The sequence below is a fragment of the Netta rufina genome (genome assembly GCF_964035555.1).
Source record: "Netta rufina genome assembly, chromosome: 2".
Lineage (NCBI taxonomy): Eukaryota > Metazoa > Chordata > Aves > Anseriformes > Anatidae > Netta > Netta rufina.
In genome coordinates, this window is record NC_140124.1 from 97,452,120 (window position 1) to 97,470,396 (window position 18,277).

An 18,277-nucleotide genomic window follows, 5' to 3' on the forward strand; every position below is an offset into this window, starting at 1 on the left:
CCAGGAGCTGCTGGCCCCTGTGGAAGGGCTCCGTCATCGTGGCCACAGGGACCAGGCCCGAGAGCGGGGCTGGGGGTGCTCGCCACCTCCCCTGCTCCCTGCGCCGGGCTCTGCTTAGCCAGGAGGTTGGTTCAGCCCCCACGGAGTTACTGCTGCGATTGAATGATTTGTTTTTGCTTTCCTTCATTATTTACTACGATGATCAAAGGACCCGCTCCTTGTGATCGTAAAGGGAAGCCTTAAAATCTTATTTAAGAGCACAAATATTTTGGGCTTTGACAGATGTGCTTTGAAAATAACACAGATGTGCAGTGTCAGATTTCACTGCTGCATGCAGTGTCTTTGTTTCAAACTGTAAATTTAGCCAGCAGTGCTGGGCATGTGCTTTCCCAAAGCTTTGCCCCCTGTAACACGGAAAAACAAGTTTGGGGGTTATGTTTTATTTTTTTCCTTGTATTTTTTTTTTCCTGACTTTATCCCCTTAGAGAGTTTGAAAGGAAAATGATCTTAGCAGAGTGAGCACTCAGCCCTGCAGGACTGCAAATCTATGGGCTATTTTTAACCTAATTACCTCGAATTAAACAAAAGCTTACGATTTATTTATTATTATTTGTTTTTGGCTTGAGTTGAAGACGGGGTTAAAGGGACTTTATTTGCAGTGAGACTCCAGCTGAAGCTGTACTTCCATTGTGCTGTTTAGAAAAATGCCCGTGGCACTGTGTCCTGCTAAGGAACAGCACTTGATTTTCTGAAGCACTGCCTTTTCTGAGTTGATGGGAGAGGATATGCAGCAATAGAGCAGTTCACTCCTTTCCCATTCTCACCACTCCTCCTGATATGGTGATCGCTTTGGACTGGTGACATTTTAGATGGAGCACAGGCTCCTTACACTTGCCTGGCAGTGGCTCATTAACTGCATGTTAATTGAAACTGAAAGTTTGTCAGATGATTCAATTCAGTTACATGTTAAATGGATTCAGTGAAGTAAGCATTACTGCTGTGATGAAAATCTCTCTGGAATTGATTTGTGAACTGATTTGGAGGGATTCAACGACTTTATCAGCAGCTCTGAGAGAGGAACGTTGTGAGAGCACGTGGAGGTAGCTGTGCTCCGAGCAAAACAAATCATACTCCTCTGTTCCCCCCTAAACTGCTTTAATTACTGCCCAGTATGTTCCCTTTCCAGGACATGTGTTAGACAAATTTGCTCGGGAAAGCTGAGAAGTGAAGAAGAAACTGGGAAGAACTGAGAGTCTGGTTTGAATTCCGTAATCTCAGTGGCTGAAAATGTTGAATTCCTTATCTCTCAGTGGATTGAGCAGTCGTAAAATTTACCTAAAGTTTGACTCAAACATAAACGTATGTTAAAATAAAAATGTATCTCCTTTAAACTAACGGACAAAAAATTCAAAATTTACGTTCTTCATAACTCATCTTTTATATTGGGCCACTGCAAAAGTCCCTCTTAAGTGAGCAATTTATGTTGTATGCTGTATCTGCTTATATGCTTGGTTTCAGTGTGGAGCCAATTTTTATTGCTGAGTTATAAACCCTTCGGAAAAAAAAAAAAAAAAAGGGGGCTTGTAATGGAAACGCTGACAGACCTTTAACTAGGTCAGTCTTATCTGGCTCCATTATCTTTGCTTTTGTTAAAGCATTAAACGGCTGCATATTTGTTTATCTTTCTCACAGTCCCAGAATTTTAACATGGGTATATTATTGAATTGTTCTTTCTTCAAAATGTCATGAACATTTGAGAGTTTATCCAGACTTTACGGTGATCTTTAAAAATAAATTGAACTGTTGTGTCTTATTCTGTGATTTTCTTGCTCGTACAGTACATTTAGTTTGTAGTATGTCATTACAATACTAATACAAAAGTTTTTTTTTTTTTTTTTTTTTTTCCCCCATCTATTATACAGTATTCTTGAATTTTATTTTGTCTGTTGTGCTTCTTTTTACGCAAAATGACAGTTACGTTTATGTTTTGTCCCATTCAGATGAAAAGCCATACCACTGCAATTTTTCTGAAGAGGAAACCCCTATGGTAACATCTCAGCTGGAGGAAATTCCGAAGCTGGGAAGCCGCAACGCCAGAGAAAACGAGGCCAGTGAATCTAAGCCAGAGATTCCAGCTTTGGTGTCAGCACTGGAGAGTGTCATCAAGGAGCCCTTTTCGAAATACCACGATCTGAAAGGTTCTGTAGACATAAAGATGCCAGCATTTCACCACAGCCAAGGGCTTTCTTGCTCCAGTCACTTTGCTGGCTTTGTTTCGGGTGTGGGCCAGACATCTTCAAACATGGTCATGGACTTGAAAACGTCACTTGAAGTGCAAGCTAGTCGCTCTAGAGAAAATTTGCTAGACTTACACAGGGAGCATCCTCTAATAGAAAAAGGTGCTGAAGCTCACGAGGCAGCTCCACTTGATTTGAGTGAAAAATCAACAAGGGATAATTCATGCAATAAAAATTTGAATACATCCTTGCAGGCTGCTTTAATTATCTACCCGTGTCCTTTCTGCAGTCACAAGACCTACTACCCCGAAGTCCTGTGGATGCACAAAAGAGTTTTGCACAAAATCAGCTGTAACTCAATGGTCCCCCCTTGGGTTCAACAGAATGGATTCAAGAGTATTAAAAACAACCTGGTTTTTCTGGCAAGGAGTGGGCGTACCGGCCCCCCTCCTGTTCTCGGTGGTAAGGAATGCCAGCCTTTGCCTGTTGCCAGATTTACGCGCACTCAAGTGCCAACTGCATTGCCAGGGTCCAAAAGCAGCTCTCTTCCTGTTGGGATGACTGCAAAGTCTGGGAGTATGCATCAGTCAAAGGACAGCCATGCGTTCGGCCACTGTGGTCCACGCTTATCAGGTCTTGATGGGTACAGACAGCCCAAATTAAACCATTCCCAGGAGCAATACAGCATAGCAGCACAACAGCCTCCGCTGAAAAATAAATATGAAGCAAATTCCAAACTTATGCAAATGGGAGCCTATAGCAGAAGTGTAACGCCTACTCAGACAGTCATATCCAGGCCTAGCACACAGTCCAGCAACAGTAAACAGGTGGAAAAGTATGTGGTTCCCCAGGGAAGTACTGGTTTTGTCCCTTCAGGTAAGCACTGTACGTCTGATTCTGTGAAGGCCAAATTCAACCCACCACCACAGTATCATCCCCTGTGCAAAAGTGAGCAGTACACTAAACACGAAGAGCCATCGGTGCCTCAGAGGGAGTCTCACATAAAGGCTGGGAACGAGATGAGGACATTGGCAAACTGCACAGCCGTGGCACGAGCAAGTCCACTGATGCAGCCTCAGCCCAGCGCAGCAGGAATTTCTTCAGCTTTACACTCCAGTAAACAGGATCCGGGATCAGATGGGCATGAGAAACGTTTGGACATTTTAAATATCTTTAAAACATACATTCCAAAGGACCTTGCTTCGTTGTACCAAACCTGTGGTGCCAATAGCCCTGTCCTGGATCACACAGGTAAGATTTCATAAGCCCTTCCACAGCTGGGGATGTGGTTTGCGTGCTCCTTCTTCATTTTGAGCCACAGCACGTTGTTTTGCAGCTTTCTCCTTCTCCTTTTAGCTGTTGGGATTATAAATTCATTGTTCTATCATTTCTGGATAGGCTTGAATAGACTTGTTTACCGATCTTTAACATTGCAGCATCCCCCCTCATGCACTGTGTGACATTTCTGTCACAGGTTAAATGTAGTTGGTTCCACCTGGAGTATTCCTGTTGCTTCGTCCCCTCCCTTCAAGCAGGCTAGAGTTACACAGATGTGCTGTCACACTATGATCCCACTGATATGCCGGTGCTGGCAAACATCATAATCTTTTTGCTTCGGGCAAAATAAACATCCTCTGGGGCTTATCTGTGATGTTATTTTGGGGGTTTTGTTCAATTTTGTCTGCAAACAAGTCTTCCAACAACAGAGAGGTAATCACTTGTCAGTGTCCTTTGTCTTTTTTTCACAGAAGTCTTAAGATCTCCTTGTCCATATCAAAAAATACTATAGTATTTTTCAAATGATTCTTTTGATCTATTTGTATGTTTATAATTAAAAAAAAGTATAGCTGAATATGTGCCTGCTAATTCACATAAGCTGGAAAGGCTGCTGTTCAAATAACCAGTTTAAAGTTTAGGGATTGAAAAAGTACTGCCACATTTAAAAAAATAAAAGGGGGGTGGAAAAGAAACCTGTGCATTTGCATTTGAAACCATACTCTTCTGACTATCTGCCAAAATTAGTTTGCCTCAGTGGAAATTGAAAAATCACACTGATTTATTACTCTTGAGGTGGGTGTGTGGGGGTGGAGAACAGGAACCACAGTCCCTGCTTTTGCCTTTTGTAAATCATCCCAATTTTAAGCACTTCTGTTAGTAGAAGCTGTGCAAGAACTGACTTTCACATACAAAAAGTACTTGTTTCTCACCTTTACTCCTACAACTGGAAATGGCTAGTATGCTCACCTGACATAATGCTCTCTATTTCATCAAAGAAGTGTGTGAAATGGAGCCTGTGACCCCACTTTGTAAGGGGGATGACAGGACGTTCAGAAGCTAACAGCTGAAGTTGTGGTCTAGGTCCCAGAAGGTGTATGCAAGTCGATTGCTCTGGCAGCTGTGAGGCATGAAAGGAGCCATGATGTTCAGTCAGGTCTTTGTGAAAGGTCTTTTGGAGAAGACAGAGGCAAAATCTGTCTGAAATAGCCCATGAGGTGTACCTTTCAGCCACTCTGTTGCACTGGTAATCAGGTAAACAGTACTGCTGCATAGGAGATGACTTTTATTACTATTGAACAGATCATTCAGCAGGTGGTTAGAGGCCATGTAATTACTGTAACTATCATGAAGCTTTTGGGTTTTGTTAAGGAAGCAGAGAAGGACTTCCTCGGTTGCTAAATACGCAGGGTCAGCGTTCTTGGGTACAGACTGCAGCTGACTTCCCTTTGCCATCACAGGGTGCAGGAATGTTGTCTTCCTGCTCTAAATACTGGTTAATTATTCTACCATCAACTTGGGGTACCTTAATGTGGGTGAACTCCCTGATGTTACTTAAGACTCTAACATGTCAACCTGCTCAGTGAAATCTTACTGATCCAGTGAGCTCCTAGCCTTGTTAAGAGGAATAGAGAGAAACATTAACAGCCACGAACTGGAAGCTGACTCAAGTGAATGCAGACAATAGAAAACCCACGTGGAACACTAGGGCAGGATTTACAAAGAGGTCTCCATTTACCTGTTTTTTTTTTTTTGTTTTTTTTTAGAGGGATTTTATTGCCAAAATGTTTTTTTCTGGGCAGTGATTTCCAGAGACACTTTAACTGGAAGTTATTTAGTGCCTATCTCTGCTTTGAAGTCTCTTCTTTCATTCTTAGTGTTTTATAGCAATCAAGTTTTCAGAACTTTAAACTTTTTTTTTTTTTTTTTTAATGTAGCTTGTCTTCATTTTATATACAACTTCCAGGTTGTTGATGGTTCTTCAAACCAATTGGCATGATGGCTGTTTTTCATAGCACTAAAATAAAAAGCTGCTGCAGGCAAAAGGAACAAGATCCTACCAACTGCAAATAGAGGAAGCTAAATGAACCTTGTCTGAAATAACACATGGTCCTAGACTGAGCCCTCTGTCAGTATGCATCATACAATTAAGTCTTCATATGGCAATGTGAATAGGGCAATCATGACATAAACGACAACCAGAAATCCTACTTAGATATGCTATTTGTCACATGCTTTTTCCCACTTGAATGTTCCTGATAAACTTTACTAGGGTGTTTGGTGCTAATCTACCCACATCTTGGATGATATTAGAACATTTTAGTGCGTGGTTGTGCAGGGTATAACTTCCTTTATATTGTCTGGGTTTATATCTGGGATCCTTCTTTTTACATTTGTGTTTATTCCAGCATGCCCTTGGAAAGTTGTACGTGCTGTTGTGATGCAGCTGCAAACACAAAGCTTTCTGCACTTAGGCTAGGTTCGTTTCACACTGCCCAAACTTCCCAAATGTTGCAGGGAAAATCTCATTGTTAGACATAATAGTTATTTATTTTGCTCATGGTATTTATATGAATTGTGGTATTAGGAAAGGATGGGTTATGGTAGCAGATGCACTCTTTTCCTGGGGCTCCTTTGAGGCCAACTTCGAGTCTTGTTTTCACAAGAGCCCCCATTCAGGTGGTCACCTCCAGCTGCCTAGATTTGCCAGCACCTGCAGTCATCCACCCTCTTTTGTTCACCCCATTGTGATCTGAGTAATGGCTCAGGGGGGCATTACCTTGCAACAGTAACGCCCATAGCACAAAGCCTTCAAATCAAAATGAAAAGCATTACAGGCTCCTTCAAAAATACAACAATGGCAAACGTACCTGGAAGCTATCCATTTTCTTCTACCTATTTTTTTTTAAACAACTGCCATAACATCAGTGCCAGGGATGGGTTGGATGAAAGTGCTAATCCATTCTCCTTGGCATTTGTATGCTTTTAGCTTACCACAGTGATTCTCAGCCTTCCCTCCTCAAAGCACAAGATGCGGGTGGGAACAACGCTTCCACAGAGGCCATGAGATCAGACCTACAATGACTGCTGGGACAACTTTGGGTCTTGGTTCAGAGCCTGCTATTAATGCAAGTGTCTCTAGGGCCTGGCTCGAGGCTTCCCCATCTCCATGGTGCTCCTGGGGCTGAGGTGTGCAGGTTCCATAGCTGGAGGATCAAGGTCCTGTGATTCTGAGCTGTGCTCGCTAGGGCATATGAGCAGCATGTGTGGATGGAGCAGGAAATAAGCCTCACTATATCTGAAGGCCTCTGGGCTCTTGTGGTGGTTGTTCATGTTGTAAACAACAGGATAGGATGGTTCTGGCTGTCTTTGGTATCAGAAAAGCCATTTCCTGCTTCCCAGAGTGCATAGCATCACCAAAAAAAAAAAAAAAAGAGTGTATTGGTTGATAGTCAGATGAATATGAGCCAGCAGTGTGCTCAGGTGGCCAAGAAGGCCAACAGCATCCTGGCTTGTATAAGGAACAGTGTAGCCAGCAGGTCTAGGGAAGTGATTGTCCCCCTGTACTCGGCTCTGGTGAGGCTGTACCTCAAGTACTGTGTTCAGTTTTGGGCCCCTCGCTACACGAAGGACATTGAGGTGCTTGAGCAAGTCCAGAGAAGGGCGATGAAGCTGGTGAGGGGTCTGGAGAACAAGTCTTACGAGGAGCGGCTGAGGGGTTTAGTGGAGGGCTGTTAGCGTTAGGTTGGAGGTTGGACTCGATGACCTTGAGGTCTCTTCCAACCTAGAAAATTCTGTGATTCTGTGATTCTGAGCTGGGATTGTTCAGCCTAGAGAAGAGGAGGCTCAGGGGCGACCTTACTGCTCTCTATAGGCACATTAAAGGAGGCTGTAACGAGGTGGGGGTTGGTCTATTCTCCCATCTGCCTGGTGACAGGACGAGGAGGAACGGGCTAAACTTGCACCAGGGGTTGGATATTAGGAAAAACTTCTTTGCCAAAAGGGTTGTTAGGCATTGGAATGGGCTGCCCAGGGAAGTGGTGGAGTCACCATCCCTGAAGGTCTTGAAAATACATTTAGATGTAGAGCTTAGTGATATGGTTTAGTGGAGGACTGGTTAGTGTTAGGTAAGAGGTTGGACTAGGTGATCTTGGAGGTCTCTTGCAACCGTCTGTGATTCTGAGGCCTGGGGTATGAAGGGGTTCAGGGCTTCCCCTGGGCCTGGGCTCTACTGGCAGCCTCCTGGGCTCTCCTGACAGCAGAGCCTGGGCTGTCTCTACAGGCCACTGCTTGGGGCAGCAAGCCAGCAAGGGCTGCTTCTGGTCCTCCCATGCACTTCGTTTAGCTTTGGTCTCGAGCTTGAAGCTATAGCTCTGGCCAGTGGAGGGGAAATGTTGGTAACATAAGAGGAAATCCACTTTAACCTTTGCTCCCACACGAGGCAAATCTGTCTCATTACTGTGAAGCTCTCATTGAACTTGATGTGCGTGTGTGTGTGTGTGATGTGGATTTGGCCCTAAATAATCACGATCTTGTATTTGAGTGCCAGGAACTTGTTGGAGATGAATGTTCAGTTATATAATATAGGCTGTGCTGCCATCTACAGGAGGTGCTGTTATGAAATGTTATGAAATGAGAAATCAGCTGTAGGTTTTTAATGTGTGTTTTTTTTTTTTTTTTTTTTTTTTTTTGCTAGCCAGACTTCTTCGCAGTCTATATTGTGGTAAAAATCATAGGACACTTGGTGCCACACAAGCAGAGGAAGTGGTAGCCCATCTCATTTTTCATTCCCTTTGAGGTACAGATGTCTGTATTTTGGACGAGCCCTCTGGCATGCTGCCCTTGATTTTCAATCTTTTTTTTTTTTTTCTTGACACTTTTTTGTTCACAATTTTATTCATTTAAAATGCTATAATGGGAGAGAAAAAAAAAAAAAGATCGAAAAGCTGAAACTTCACTTCCGCTGACAACCCCCTGAGAATTTCTTTAAAAGCCAAAGTACTCCAGTGGCAAATGAAAACATCAACTCTTCCCTTCTGAGGAGGGTGTTTTTACCAAAATAGAAAAGATGATGTTCAGCCATATTATTTTTTAAAAAAAAGGCCCAATAAAAGTCAAATGTGTCTTTTTTGATCAGCAGCAAAAAGACAAAGACCAGCCCTTTAAGTCAGATACTGTAAACTGACCTTTGGAGAAAAAGGAGAGGTTTGAGTGGTTTTCCACAAATGCTAATGGCCTAGAAAACATGTTTACCGAGGGCTGGAGGAAGGCTGCTGTGCCGCGACTAGCTCAAAATGTCCGGAATGACACTTTCATTCACAGATGTCTTTCGTCTGTGCCTCCAAGCTCCGGGGTCAAAGCAGCACCGGCAGGCAGGTAGGCAGGGGCTAAAGGTTTGATCAGTTTGTGATGGCTCCACTCACTCTGCATTTGTCTCTGAGGTATTGCCGCCCGGGGGGGACAGTCGGGCTCTGGTCCTACTCACTTCCTATTATCCATGTGACTTGTCTCCGCCACGCTGGAGTCACTTTGATTTGCCTGATGTACTGCTTGACAAAGCTGGGTGATGGCTGAAAAGTGGATCCAGCTGCTCTGAAAAGCGCACACCTGACATGCCAGTCCTGGTGCGGGCACATCATGGGGAGCATTTTTTAATTCAATGTAATTTATGCATTCTTGCAGTCCTGTGTGTGCCTGGCCTGTCAGCCAGTGCCTAGATGAAGGCTGACAGTTGTCATCCAGGGCCTGAAGGTAGCCTCACATAATGACACATTAGACATACTAATGATGTTTTCTTCTGGCATAATGTTTTCTTCTCAACTTTCCTCTCTCCTCTCCCCACCACCCCCTCCCTTCCTCCCTCTCTCCCTCCCTTCCTCCCTATCAACTACAGGGATGCTTAGGACACAAACACGCCAAGGAGACTGCGTCTGCAGGGAATGTGGAAAATGCTTTAACCAACCCAGTCACCTCAGGACTCATCAGAGGTCCCACACAGGTATATTTTCACACTTGCTCTTGCTTTCTCCCTTTCCTGTTTGCCTTCTTTCAGATCCAGCTGACAAAATGCCAAGAATTACGTTTCACGTACCACGTTAACCTCAGTAATTCCAATACCTAAATCTAATACGCAGGTTTTTTATTTTTACGACTATTGCTCTTGTTCTCCGGATATTGCTTACCTGATCCCCGCCCGAACTCCATAAAATTGCAATGCATTTAAGATAAGTCTGTTTGCAAATGTTTTATTTTAATTAGAGAGTAGGGTACTCAGAAATGAATATGCTAATGAATTCTGTTGCCACCAGCACAAATTGAAATCAAAGTACCCCTTTCAGCAGAACATAAGGCTTTGTTTTGCCTCATCATTGCTGTTGACAGGACCGTTTTTGCAGGAAACGAGATTTTCCTCAGACCGGTCGGTCAGTCCTAAAATCAGAAATCCCTACCAGCCGTTTTTAACCTGGCACAGTCTGTTGTTGAGACTGGGGGAGGCGAAAGCCACCAGTGTCGTTACCTCCTGAGCATTGCACGAGACAGTGAGACTAGCGGGCTCTTTCTGAGAAGTGTGAATGATGCATACATAAGCCAGTCTGATGCAAAATGACAGAGGCCAAATGGTAAGTAATGCAAGAAGAGGGTCCCTTTACACATAGACTGATAATTAATGTTGTCAGTGATTGCTTTCTTCAGCGCTGAAGTCTGAATTAAAAAGGGCAGTGGCCCTAGGCTGCCATTAGCACACTCTCTTACAGTAAGTGTTACGGTAAATTGGTATTTTCCGGCCACAGGCTAGTAGCTGGTGTCTTTTTTTGAACGTGGTTAATCTGTAATGGTCTCAAATAATGTACACACACTAACGAAGCTTGAATGTTCATCTGTTAACAAGCCCCCTTGTTCCCACAGTGGTGTTTGAGTCTAATGGACTCCGAGGTACTGAAGTTCACACCACCTCCGCAGATGCCCCAAAACAAGTATGTTTTACAATTAATTGGATGTTTGGTTTTTAATGTGGTAGCTGGGGATATGTTGCACAGTGATACTTATCAGTAAAGTACTGACTGTTTTATAACATGTATAAATAATAATGGTGTTGCTTGATATTTAGCTCTTAAATTTTTTAAGCATTTTATCAAAGTCTGTTATATAGAGTCAGTTAATTGTAGACCAGGTAGTTAGTGTTTAATTAAACATGTTACTGACTTACTGGGGAGTGGGTGGGATAGATAACACTAATGCACAATGATATGTAGTAGTGAGACGGGATTTAAATAATTCCTACAAATAGTTTGCTTTTACAACTAATACGTTTTCTGCTGCAGCAATGCAATTAATGCTTAGTCTGTATTTTTCTGAAGAGTCTTTATACCATAATATCCAGTATCTAGTCTCTGAAAGGCTCATCTTCCAGTTCCTGTGGACTTTGCAAGTTACTGCACTTTCCTCTTTCTAGACTAGTGTTTCCTGTCTTAACAAACACTTCTCAGCACTCTGAATTATACATGACACAGCTCTTATGTAGAAAACCATTAAACTGAAATTTCATATATCCTGTGTCTTTGGAGACCACTGTCACACCTAGGAAGGTGGACCGTCCTACTCCATCTTCAAGCTTTGCAGGTGGGTTTCAGGGCATATCTTCTCATGGGCAATTTTCTTTCATATCAGAGTTGCCTCCAGCATCATTCACTCCTGCTTTCATCCACATTTTTAGTATAATTTTTACCACAAAGAAGTTCTACGTACTGCCCTCCCATATCTTACTAAGCAATTGCAGATATTTTTTGCTGTGCTTAAAGAATGTAGCTCAATATCAGTCCTACCTTCATAAAGTTTAGGAACCTTTTCTACTTATTTAGTAAGCATCCTCACCATGTTGCTTAGTTCACGTGCTGCACCCTTTGTGGAGACCCTTGGCATCTTCTCCGTTGTGCTTGCTTCTTTTTGCCCTGGAGGCTACTCTGGGAATTCATCCCCTGCCGCAGGAATTATCTGACCTGCCATTAGGCTGTAGGAGTGGCCAACAACTCTCCTCATAAAGTTTTCAAGACGACATAGCACTTCATGTTGTTCTGGGTGGTATTTCTTTTGGTTTTATGGGACAATAGCAGCAAAATTCTGCTCTAGGGGAAGAACTAGATGAAAAATGCTCTCTTTGATGTTTACCTAACCAAATTGTGCAAGGACATCCCTCTTAGGAAAAGTATATGCCAGGGAGATAAGCTGCAGCTCTGCAAACTAGCTCAACTCTTCTTTGTTTCTCATCCTTTTAATGATCTAGATTTAATAAACCTAAGCACCTTGAAAACGCTCTTTCATCTTTTCATGCTCACAGTTTATCTCATATGTAGTTGAAATTGAATTGTGAAGGCAGTGTTTTGTTTTGTTTTTCTTTTTGGTTGGTTGGTTGGTTTTTTTTTTTTTTTTTTCTCTAAAAGGCAATGTAAGGTCAAAGTTGGAAATACAGTTCTGAAAACTTCTGAAGTGGTCATTTCTACCCAAAAAGAACTGTGGCAGCTCATCTGGACTCTTTTTGTAATTTGGGTTGTATTACTGCACAATAAATTTACTCATAATCTTGTCTTTGTAAACTACTGCCACACCACAATTTATTGACTAACTTCTTCCACAGCAAATGTAGTTTGCTGTTGCAGACAACAGTCCATGTCAATCTGTCTTCAAAGTATTTGATTAAATTACAGCATCTTTCAATACAGCAGAATACTGGGTAGAGGTTAGGCTCATGAATCGTTTTGTCTCTTCCCAATCAGTATTTCTCCCACAGAGGCTGTAGCATGATCGCTTTTCCAGGAGATATCTTCCTTTCTTTTGTCTTATTTGTTCTTCAGTATCAGCCTGTGTCTCAGTTTGTCGGTGTCTGTGTCAGTTAGGATTATTCAGTTGTCTGCTGTTTTCCTTGTTCTCATCGCAAGGAGGCCCCAGAAGCCTCCACCTGCACAGTCCCTGGGTTTTAGCAAGGGAATTCGTTCATTTCTACCTGCAGCTGCAGGGACCTTTAGAAGCACAGAGAGTAGCTCTCGCACCAAGAACAATGCCTGCAGCGCTCTGGAAACATTACTATTTCCCACTTTAAACATTGTCACTCTGTGTCTTCATTTCATTTTAATTGGGGACAGATCTATTCTTGAGAGTTTACAGTGTAAAGTCAGTTCAAGTTACAGAAGTGCCATGCACATGCTCTGAGCGAGAAACAATAGTTAGCACGTACAGTAGCTTTAGGATGATTTTTTTTTTTTTTAATGTTAAGTGGAAACGATTTACTTTACATAATGTTTCCTCCTCACAGGTGAAATATCTTCCCTGGAGTAGTCAGCTAAAGAGTGAAAATATTAACATTAGTATTTTGCAGTTCCCCCATTCCCTTCAGTAGTCATGGAAGATCATCTCTAAAGGTTTCCTTTATAAAAGAAGGTTACGTAGGGCTTTTAAAATTCCCCAGCATAGTAGCTTACAATGGTGCTGCATTATATAGCAGTTTTCTCACAGAATAATTTTAATTCCGCATGTTAAAAATAGGGTCTGCAGCCAGGCTTTTTCAAAAATGAGACAGCTAAATCTATATTTAGGTGTCCAAATAGGAAACCTACTTTAGGGTAATGAACTGCTAACAGGAGATGCAGGTGTGCAGCAGCACTGCAAAGTAGGCCACCTATAGGGGTGTGTAAAGAATTCCATACACACCCCATTTTGATAATATTAGCATTAGGCTACATTTCATGCTTTGGCATTAACACCAATAAAATAAATACCGTATTTCCTACGTTTTGTTTATACTTCTTTCTTAACGCTATTTGCTGTGTTCTCTTCTACCTGAATGCTTAAAAAAAATCCATCAAATGAATTTCTGTTGAACTCTAGAATATTTCTTAGTCTTCTTTATCTAAAGGTCAAAAAATGCTTATTATATACCCCAAGTCAATACAATCTGTGCAAAGTCATGCAGATTCTCTTGAAATGCTGCCATATTAAACATACTGAATATTCTGAATATTCTTATAAATGCTAAATATCCCAATATATCCATAATTAAGCTTGCTTATCCACGATGAATATGTATCTTAATTTGGAATACACGAACTAGCATCCAAAGACCTGATTTAGTAAGCATGAATTCCGGGAGCACACTCCAGTCGCTTGTACATAGCAAGACAAAAGCTGGCTCCCTCTCTGAAGGGCCCCTGCACCAGTGTGAATCTCAAAGGGGCTGTAGCTCTTGAAGCAAAGCTTTCCTAAACCTTGGGGTCATTTCAGAGGAACCGCCTGATTCTGTGATGTTGCAACCAGTAGCCCAATTCCCAAGTGCACTCAGTGGCACAAGAATTGGTCTGTAGCCTGCTCATGCAAAATGGTAACAGCACTGGTGGCAGTTTCTAATGCGTATGCCTCATATTTAACCTCACCTATTGTATTTTTAAAAACATAAAAACATGGCCCACTTTAGAAATATCATCTATCAGTGACATGTCAAAAAATATGCTCTAAAAATTTTAAAGGACAAGTAATTGGATTTTTCGAAGGCATAATTTACTGGTTAGCACCAAGAGCTCTGTCTAATTAAGAGCCTATATATATATGTATGTGAAGCATATTTACAGGGCTGGAGCCAAAGACATTCTAGTACATCTGTACATCTGTAGTTCTCTCTACAGATTGACTTTTCATTCAAGAGAAGCAAGCAAACCCCCCCAAAACTCAAACCATTGCCCTCTGCAGAAAAGCATCCTTTTACTCATAGAAAATCAAGAAAAAGCTACCCGCTAGGGAAAAAAAGTGAACAGTTCGTATCATGGATATTTCTGGCTGAAGCTTTTCACATGCCAGAAGGCAGTGGATCTCCTTTTCTGTGAAAGAACTACAGACACTACAGTTTTGGAATGTAATTCGCAGAAAAGAGAGGTATGCAGCAGATCGTGAATCACAGGAGCATAACACCTTCATTGAGGAGTCCATGAGCTTTAGCTTTCTGTGCTATGACTGTTTAAAAACATTTCTTTTAGTACTCAATCTTGAGATAATGATGTGAGTAATCAGAATTTGGATGATAGACTGGAAGAAACCGTCAAGAAAAAAAAAAATCTGTGCTGCAAAGGGACCTGGGATCCTTTTGCTGGGGACACGTTACCTCCAGTGTGTTTCTAGTCCAGCTACAGTACAGCCCTGCTTGTAAAAAGGGAGAAAGGGAGGAGCAAAAAAGAAAAAAAGTTATTTAAGCCATTGGCTTGGTGTTTTTATTTGGATCTGAAATTTTGGCACTGTCTGTTAGAAGTCCTATTTATGACATTTGTTCATATGAAATGTCTTGTCCCAGTTCCTTGCAGAGTTTCTTCTAAAGATCATGATTAATAGTTCAGTCCTCATTATTGCAAATGTTATTTTTAAATAGTTATTCTGAGAACAAGAATTCCATTAATCAAAATAATAGATAATGAACAAATAAATGGCAACCTAATTTGTCTCGTTCATACATATGGAGATTATAATGCAAACAATCAAGGAATCATGGAGGCTGCTGTACTGGAATCTGAGTAATATGCATGTGTTAGCTATCCATCAGTTTCAGAGCATTATAGACAGGATTAGCAGCTGTAGGTCTTGTCCCTGCATTTTCCCCTTGCCAGCAAACTGGAAAGGTGTCCATGCTCCAAACTGATTATTGCAATTTATTTCAATGGCATGTCATGTGATCAGCTGTCTCCAATATATTAAAATGTGCACAGACTAATTTTTCTTTTTTGTAGTTAACTGGTGTGACGCCCTAGAATTCAAAATGAAAACAGCTTTTGGCATGGAAGCTATAGGTTTCATCTACCAAAAAGTTTTTTTGTGTGTTTTTTTTCCCCTCTAAAATTCTGGAAGTGAAGAAAGCTTACTTTTTAAAATGGTAAATTTTTCACTTCAGGAAGAATTCAGTCCAGCCGTGTATCAGATGGTTCAAAAACTGATGTGCATGCTAGCATATCAAAGAACCAAAGATTTAGCGGTAGTGTTTGATCTGCTGGAAAACCTGCCCTTGGTCCCACTGTGAAAGGGGGAAACGGGGAGGAAACCTTTACTTCCTTGGATGCCTACAGGGTGAGCCACTGGGTAGACTTCTGCAGACATAAAGCCTCCTGCCCAGGGAAACATCCTTTGCTTCCACCCACCTGCAGCTTCCTCCGCTTTGGGGAGGCTATTTCTGGGAGGCTTTCTTTGGCCTCCTTTCACTGGTATTCTCCAGGCAGAAACCACACACTTGCATTTGCTAACTCTGTATTTCAACCAAGTGTTGAAGACTTCATCTCTCCCTCTCGCTAGCGCCACTGCAGGAAAAGCTGCCTCCCCGTGGAGGAGGAGGACTTCTCTGATGCCAAGATGGCCAACGGGGGAGATCCCCAGCCCCAGCCCCCTTTATGGATCCCTGTCGTGTGGAAAGAAGAAAAATCTTCCCTTTTACATGCCCCTGATGCTGCATGGTCTGTGGATGGGTGGTGGCCAGACCCACAGGGCAAGCCACCGCTACCAGCACCCCACAGGATAGCTGTCCCAAAGAACTCCCTGAATTACCCCTTTTTTTTGGGTCTTACCCAGGGAAACTAGGGCATGACGCCCGCCCCCCCTCCTCTCCACCCCCGTCTGGGAGGAAGCCTGCCGTGCTCCCCTGTGTATGGGGAGCTGGTTCGATACGAGATGTTTTAATGATGAATGCCTCCTCTCGGAATTGTGGCTCTGTCTCTCAGGCATGATGTAGCCGTGCAAAAATGTAAAGCATCTTTCTTAGTTTACTGCAGGAAATTCAGCATCCAACTAAGGAAGTTTTATCACATCTCTCATTCAGTTACTGTTTCCTACATTTCAAATATACTGCGCTCTGTACAGCGGCTTTTTTTTTCTTTAATTTTGTTGCAAATCTTTCCGACTTAAACCAAACTTTGACTGGTAAATGTCATGAATCTCGGGCCAGGTTTAATTAGGAATTTTCTAAATCTATTAACAAAAGAGATGCACTTAATACATTATGTCAACCAGAGCTGGGCTTTCTTTAGCTATTTCTAGGGCTGCCATAGGCACAGCTTGAAACTTGCTTGGATTTTACATGGGTGCCGTATTTTATGTTGCATTAATTTAAAATGGTCTGTTTCACTTCATCAAGACTTTAGCTTAAGGATAATGCATTTATGTAAGATTAATCTTGCCATGTTGTTTTAGGATCAGGATTGTAAACTGCATTGTTCCGACAGTGATGTTCTAAATGTCATTTTAAAGCTTTTCTCAGGAGCTGCAGGCTCCCACTTATTCATGATGTTATCTTTAATTTCACTTGATTTTCAGAATATCCCTTCTATTTTTTCCACGTGGTAATTATTCATGAAAATTGGCTAAAAAACTAAAAGGAAGATGACGAGGGGAAGAGAAAGCCTTCTTAGCTTTTGACAGACCTGCACAAGAATTCAGTTTTCCTTCTCCAAGCGGCCTCTATGACCTCCAACTTCAGCCCATTTGAAACTCTGGTCTAGCTCTGAATCCCTCTTGGCTAGCACAAAATTCCTCCTTTAGGAGGCCTCCTTCCCTCCATGTCCTTAACTGTTTCTGCGTTGCTCCATCAGACGCTATCACTTGCTCTTCTGGTCTGTCAGAGACCTTGCAGGGGCCCAAACAAGCAAACACACGTGATGCTAATTCGAGGTAATGAGCGCCAGGAGGGCTTGCTGGACTCATTGTGAGTGGGAGCAGCGACGCAGGCGCGAAAAGGATAAGGCGAGGAGGTGAGAATGAGCTTTTTCCTCTCTCCTTCTTACAGGGGAGAGACCACATGAGCGCCGATGTCGCCCACACGCTGCCTCTTCGGAAGGGAACCTAGAGCCCTGGCGGAGGAGCCTGCACCCCGGCTGCCCTTCAACCGCAGCCCCTGCCCCGTGGGGCAGCCCCCCGCGATGCCGGCATTGGAGCATCCCTGTGAAGCATCCCCTTGCTTGTCACCACTGTGTAGGATTGGGAACAGCGCTGCACTCCGCTAGGAGGGGGGTGCCGCCGCGCTGTTAATCATTTTAAAATAAATGAAGATGCTCCGTGAGATATATATAAATTGACGTACTAATCAGTCCCATGGTTCCTTATTTCCTTTATAATAAACAGTGGAGTTGGCAAGCACTGTGGCAGCACAAGGCATCTATATTAATCAAGAGAAGTTTGAGACACTGGAAAAATTAAACTTTATGTGATTTGGACAGCATGAAGAAGTTAAGCACTGTAACAAAAACCTCCCTGATGCTCACAATGACTATTTGATACATTTGAAAAACAGCAGTGGATTTGAGGGCTGGAGAAGTATTAATTAATGAAACTGCCACTGCCTGTCATGCTGAAAAGCAAATTAAAAAAGAGAGAGAGAGAGAGGAAGAAGGGGGGGTGCGGGGAAAAGGTGGCATTCGGTGCTGAGAAAGCAATGCTTGATGAAGGATTAAAGGGACTAAAGAGAAAGACCGTCACTCTGCAATGGTTTGTTTCATTACAGTTTGGGGACCACTTGCATTTCTAGTGCTCTTGTTCTTGACTGCGCACCATTAATAGTATGTGAATATGGAAATTGAAACACTTCCACAGAAAAGCTTCTATTCTGCTTTGGAAAAGAAAAGCTAGTTGAACACTAAGAAAAACAGGCTTCTGTGTTTTACTCTCAGGACCTTTTTTGTAACAGGGCTACTTTCTTCGACCTGATCACAAAGGAAGTCTTCATGTTAAAAAAATAAAAATTAAAAAAAAAAAAC

At 42.4% G+C, this 18,277-nt stretch overlaps 1 protein-coding gene across 2 annotated transcripts in view; it reads left to right on the forward strand.

Moving 5' to 3' along the window:
* The window catches only part of ZNF516 (zinc finger protein 516), a gene marked incomplete at its 5' end in the record, with an annotated part of 59,751 nt that extends 41,884 nt beyond the window's left edge, over window positions 1-17,867 (forward strand). Inside the window, 4 exons of one of the 2 annotated variants that reach the window (XM_084306908.1) lie at window positions 2,001-3,488; window positions 9,406-9,510; window positions 10,419-10,486; window positions 17,311-17,500. In XM_084306908.1, coding sequence (XP_084163034.1) covers window positions 2,001-3,488; window positions 9,406-9,510; window positions 10,419-10,486; window positions 17,311-17,370 — 1,721 coding nt within the window. In that variant the 3' untranslated portion in view covers window positions 17,371-17,500. Of the gene's footprint in view, window positions 1-2,000; window positions 3,489-9,405; window positions 9,511-10,418; window positions 10,487-17,310 lie in introns of both variants that reach the window. The other variant, XM_084306909.1, reaches the window with a different exon arrangement.
* Between the last annotated feature and the right edge of the window lie 410 nt (window positions 17,868-18,277).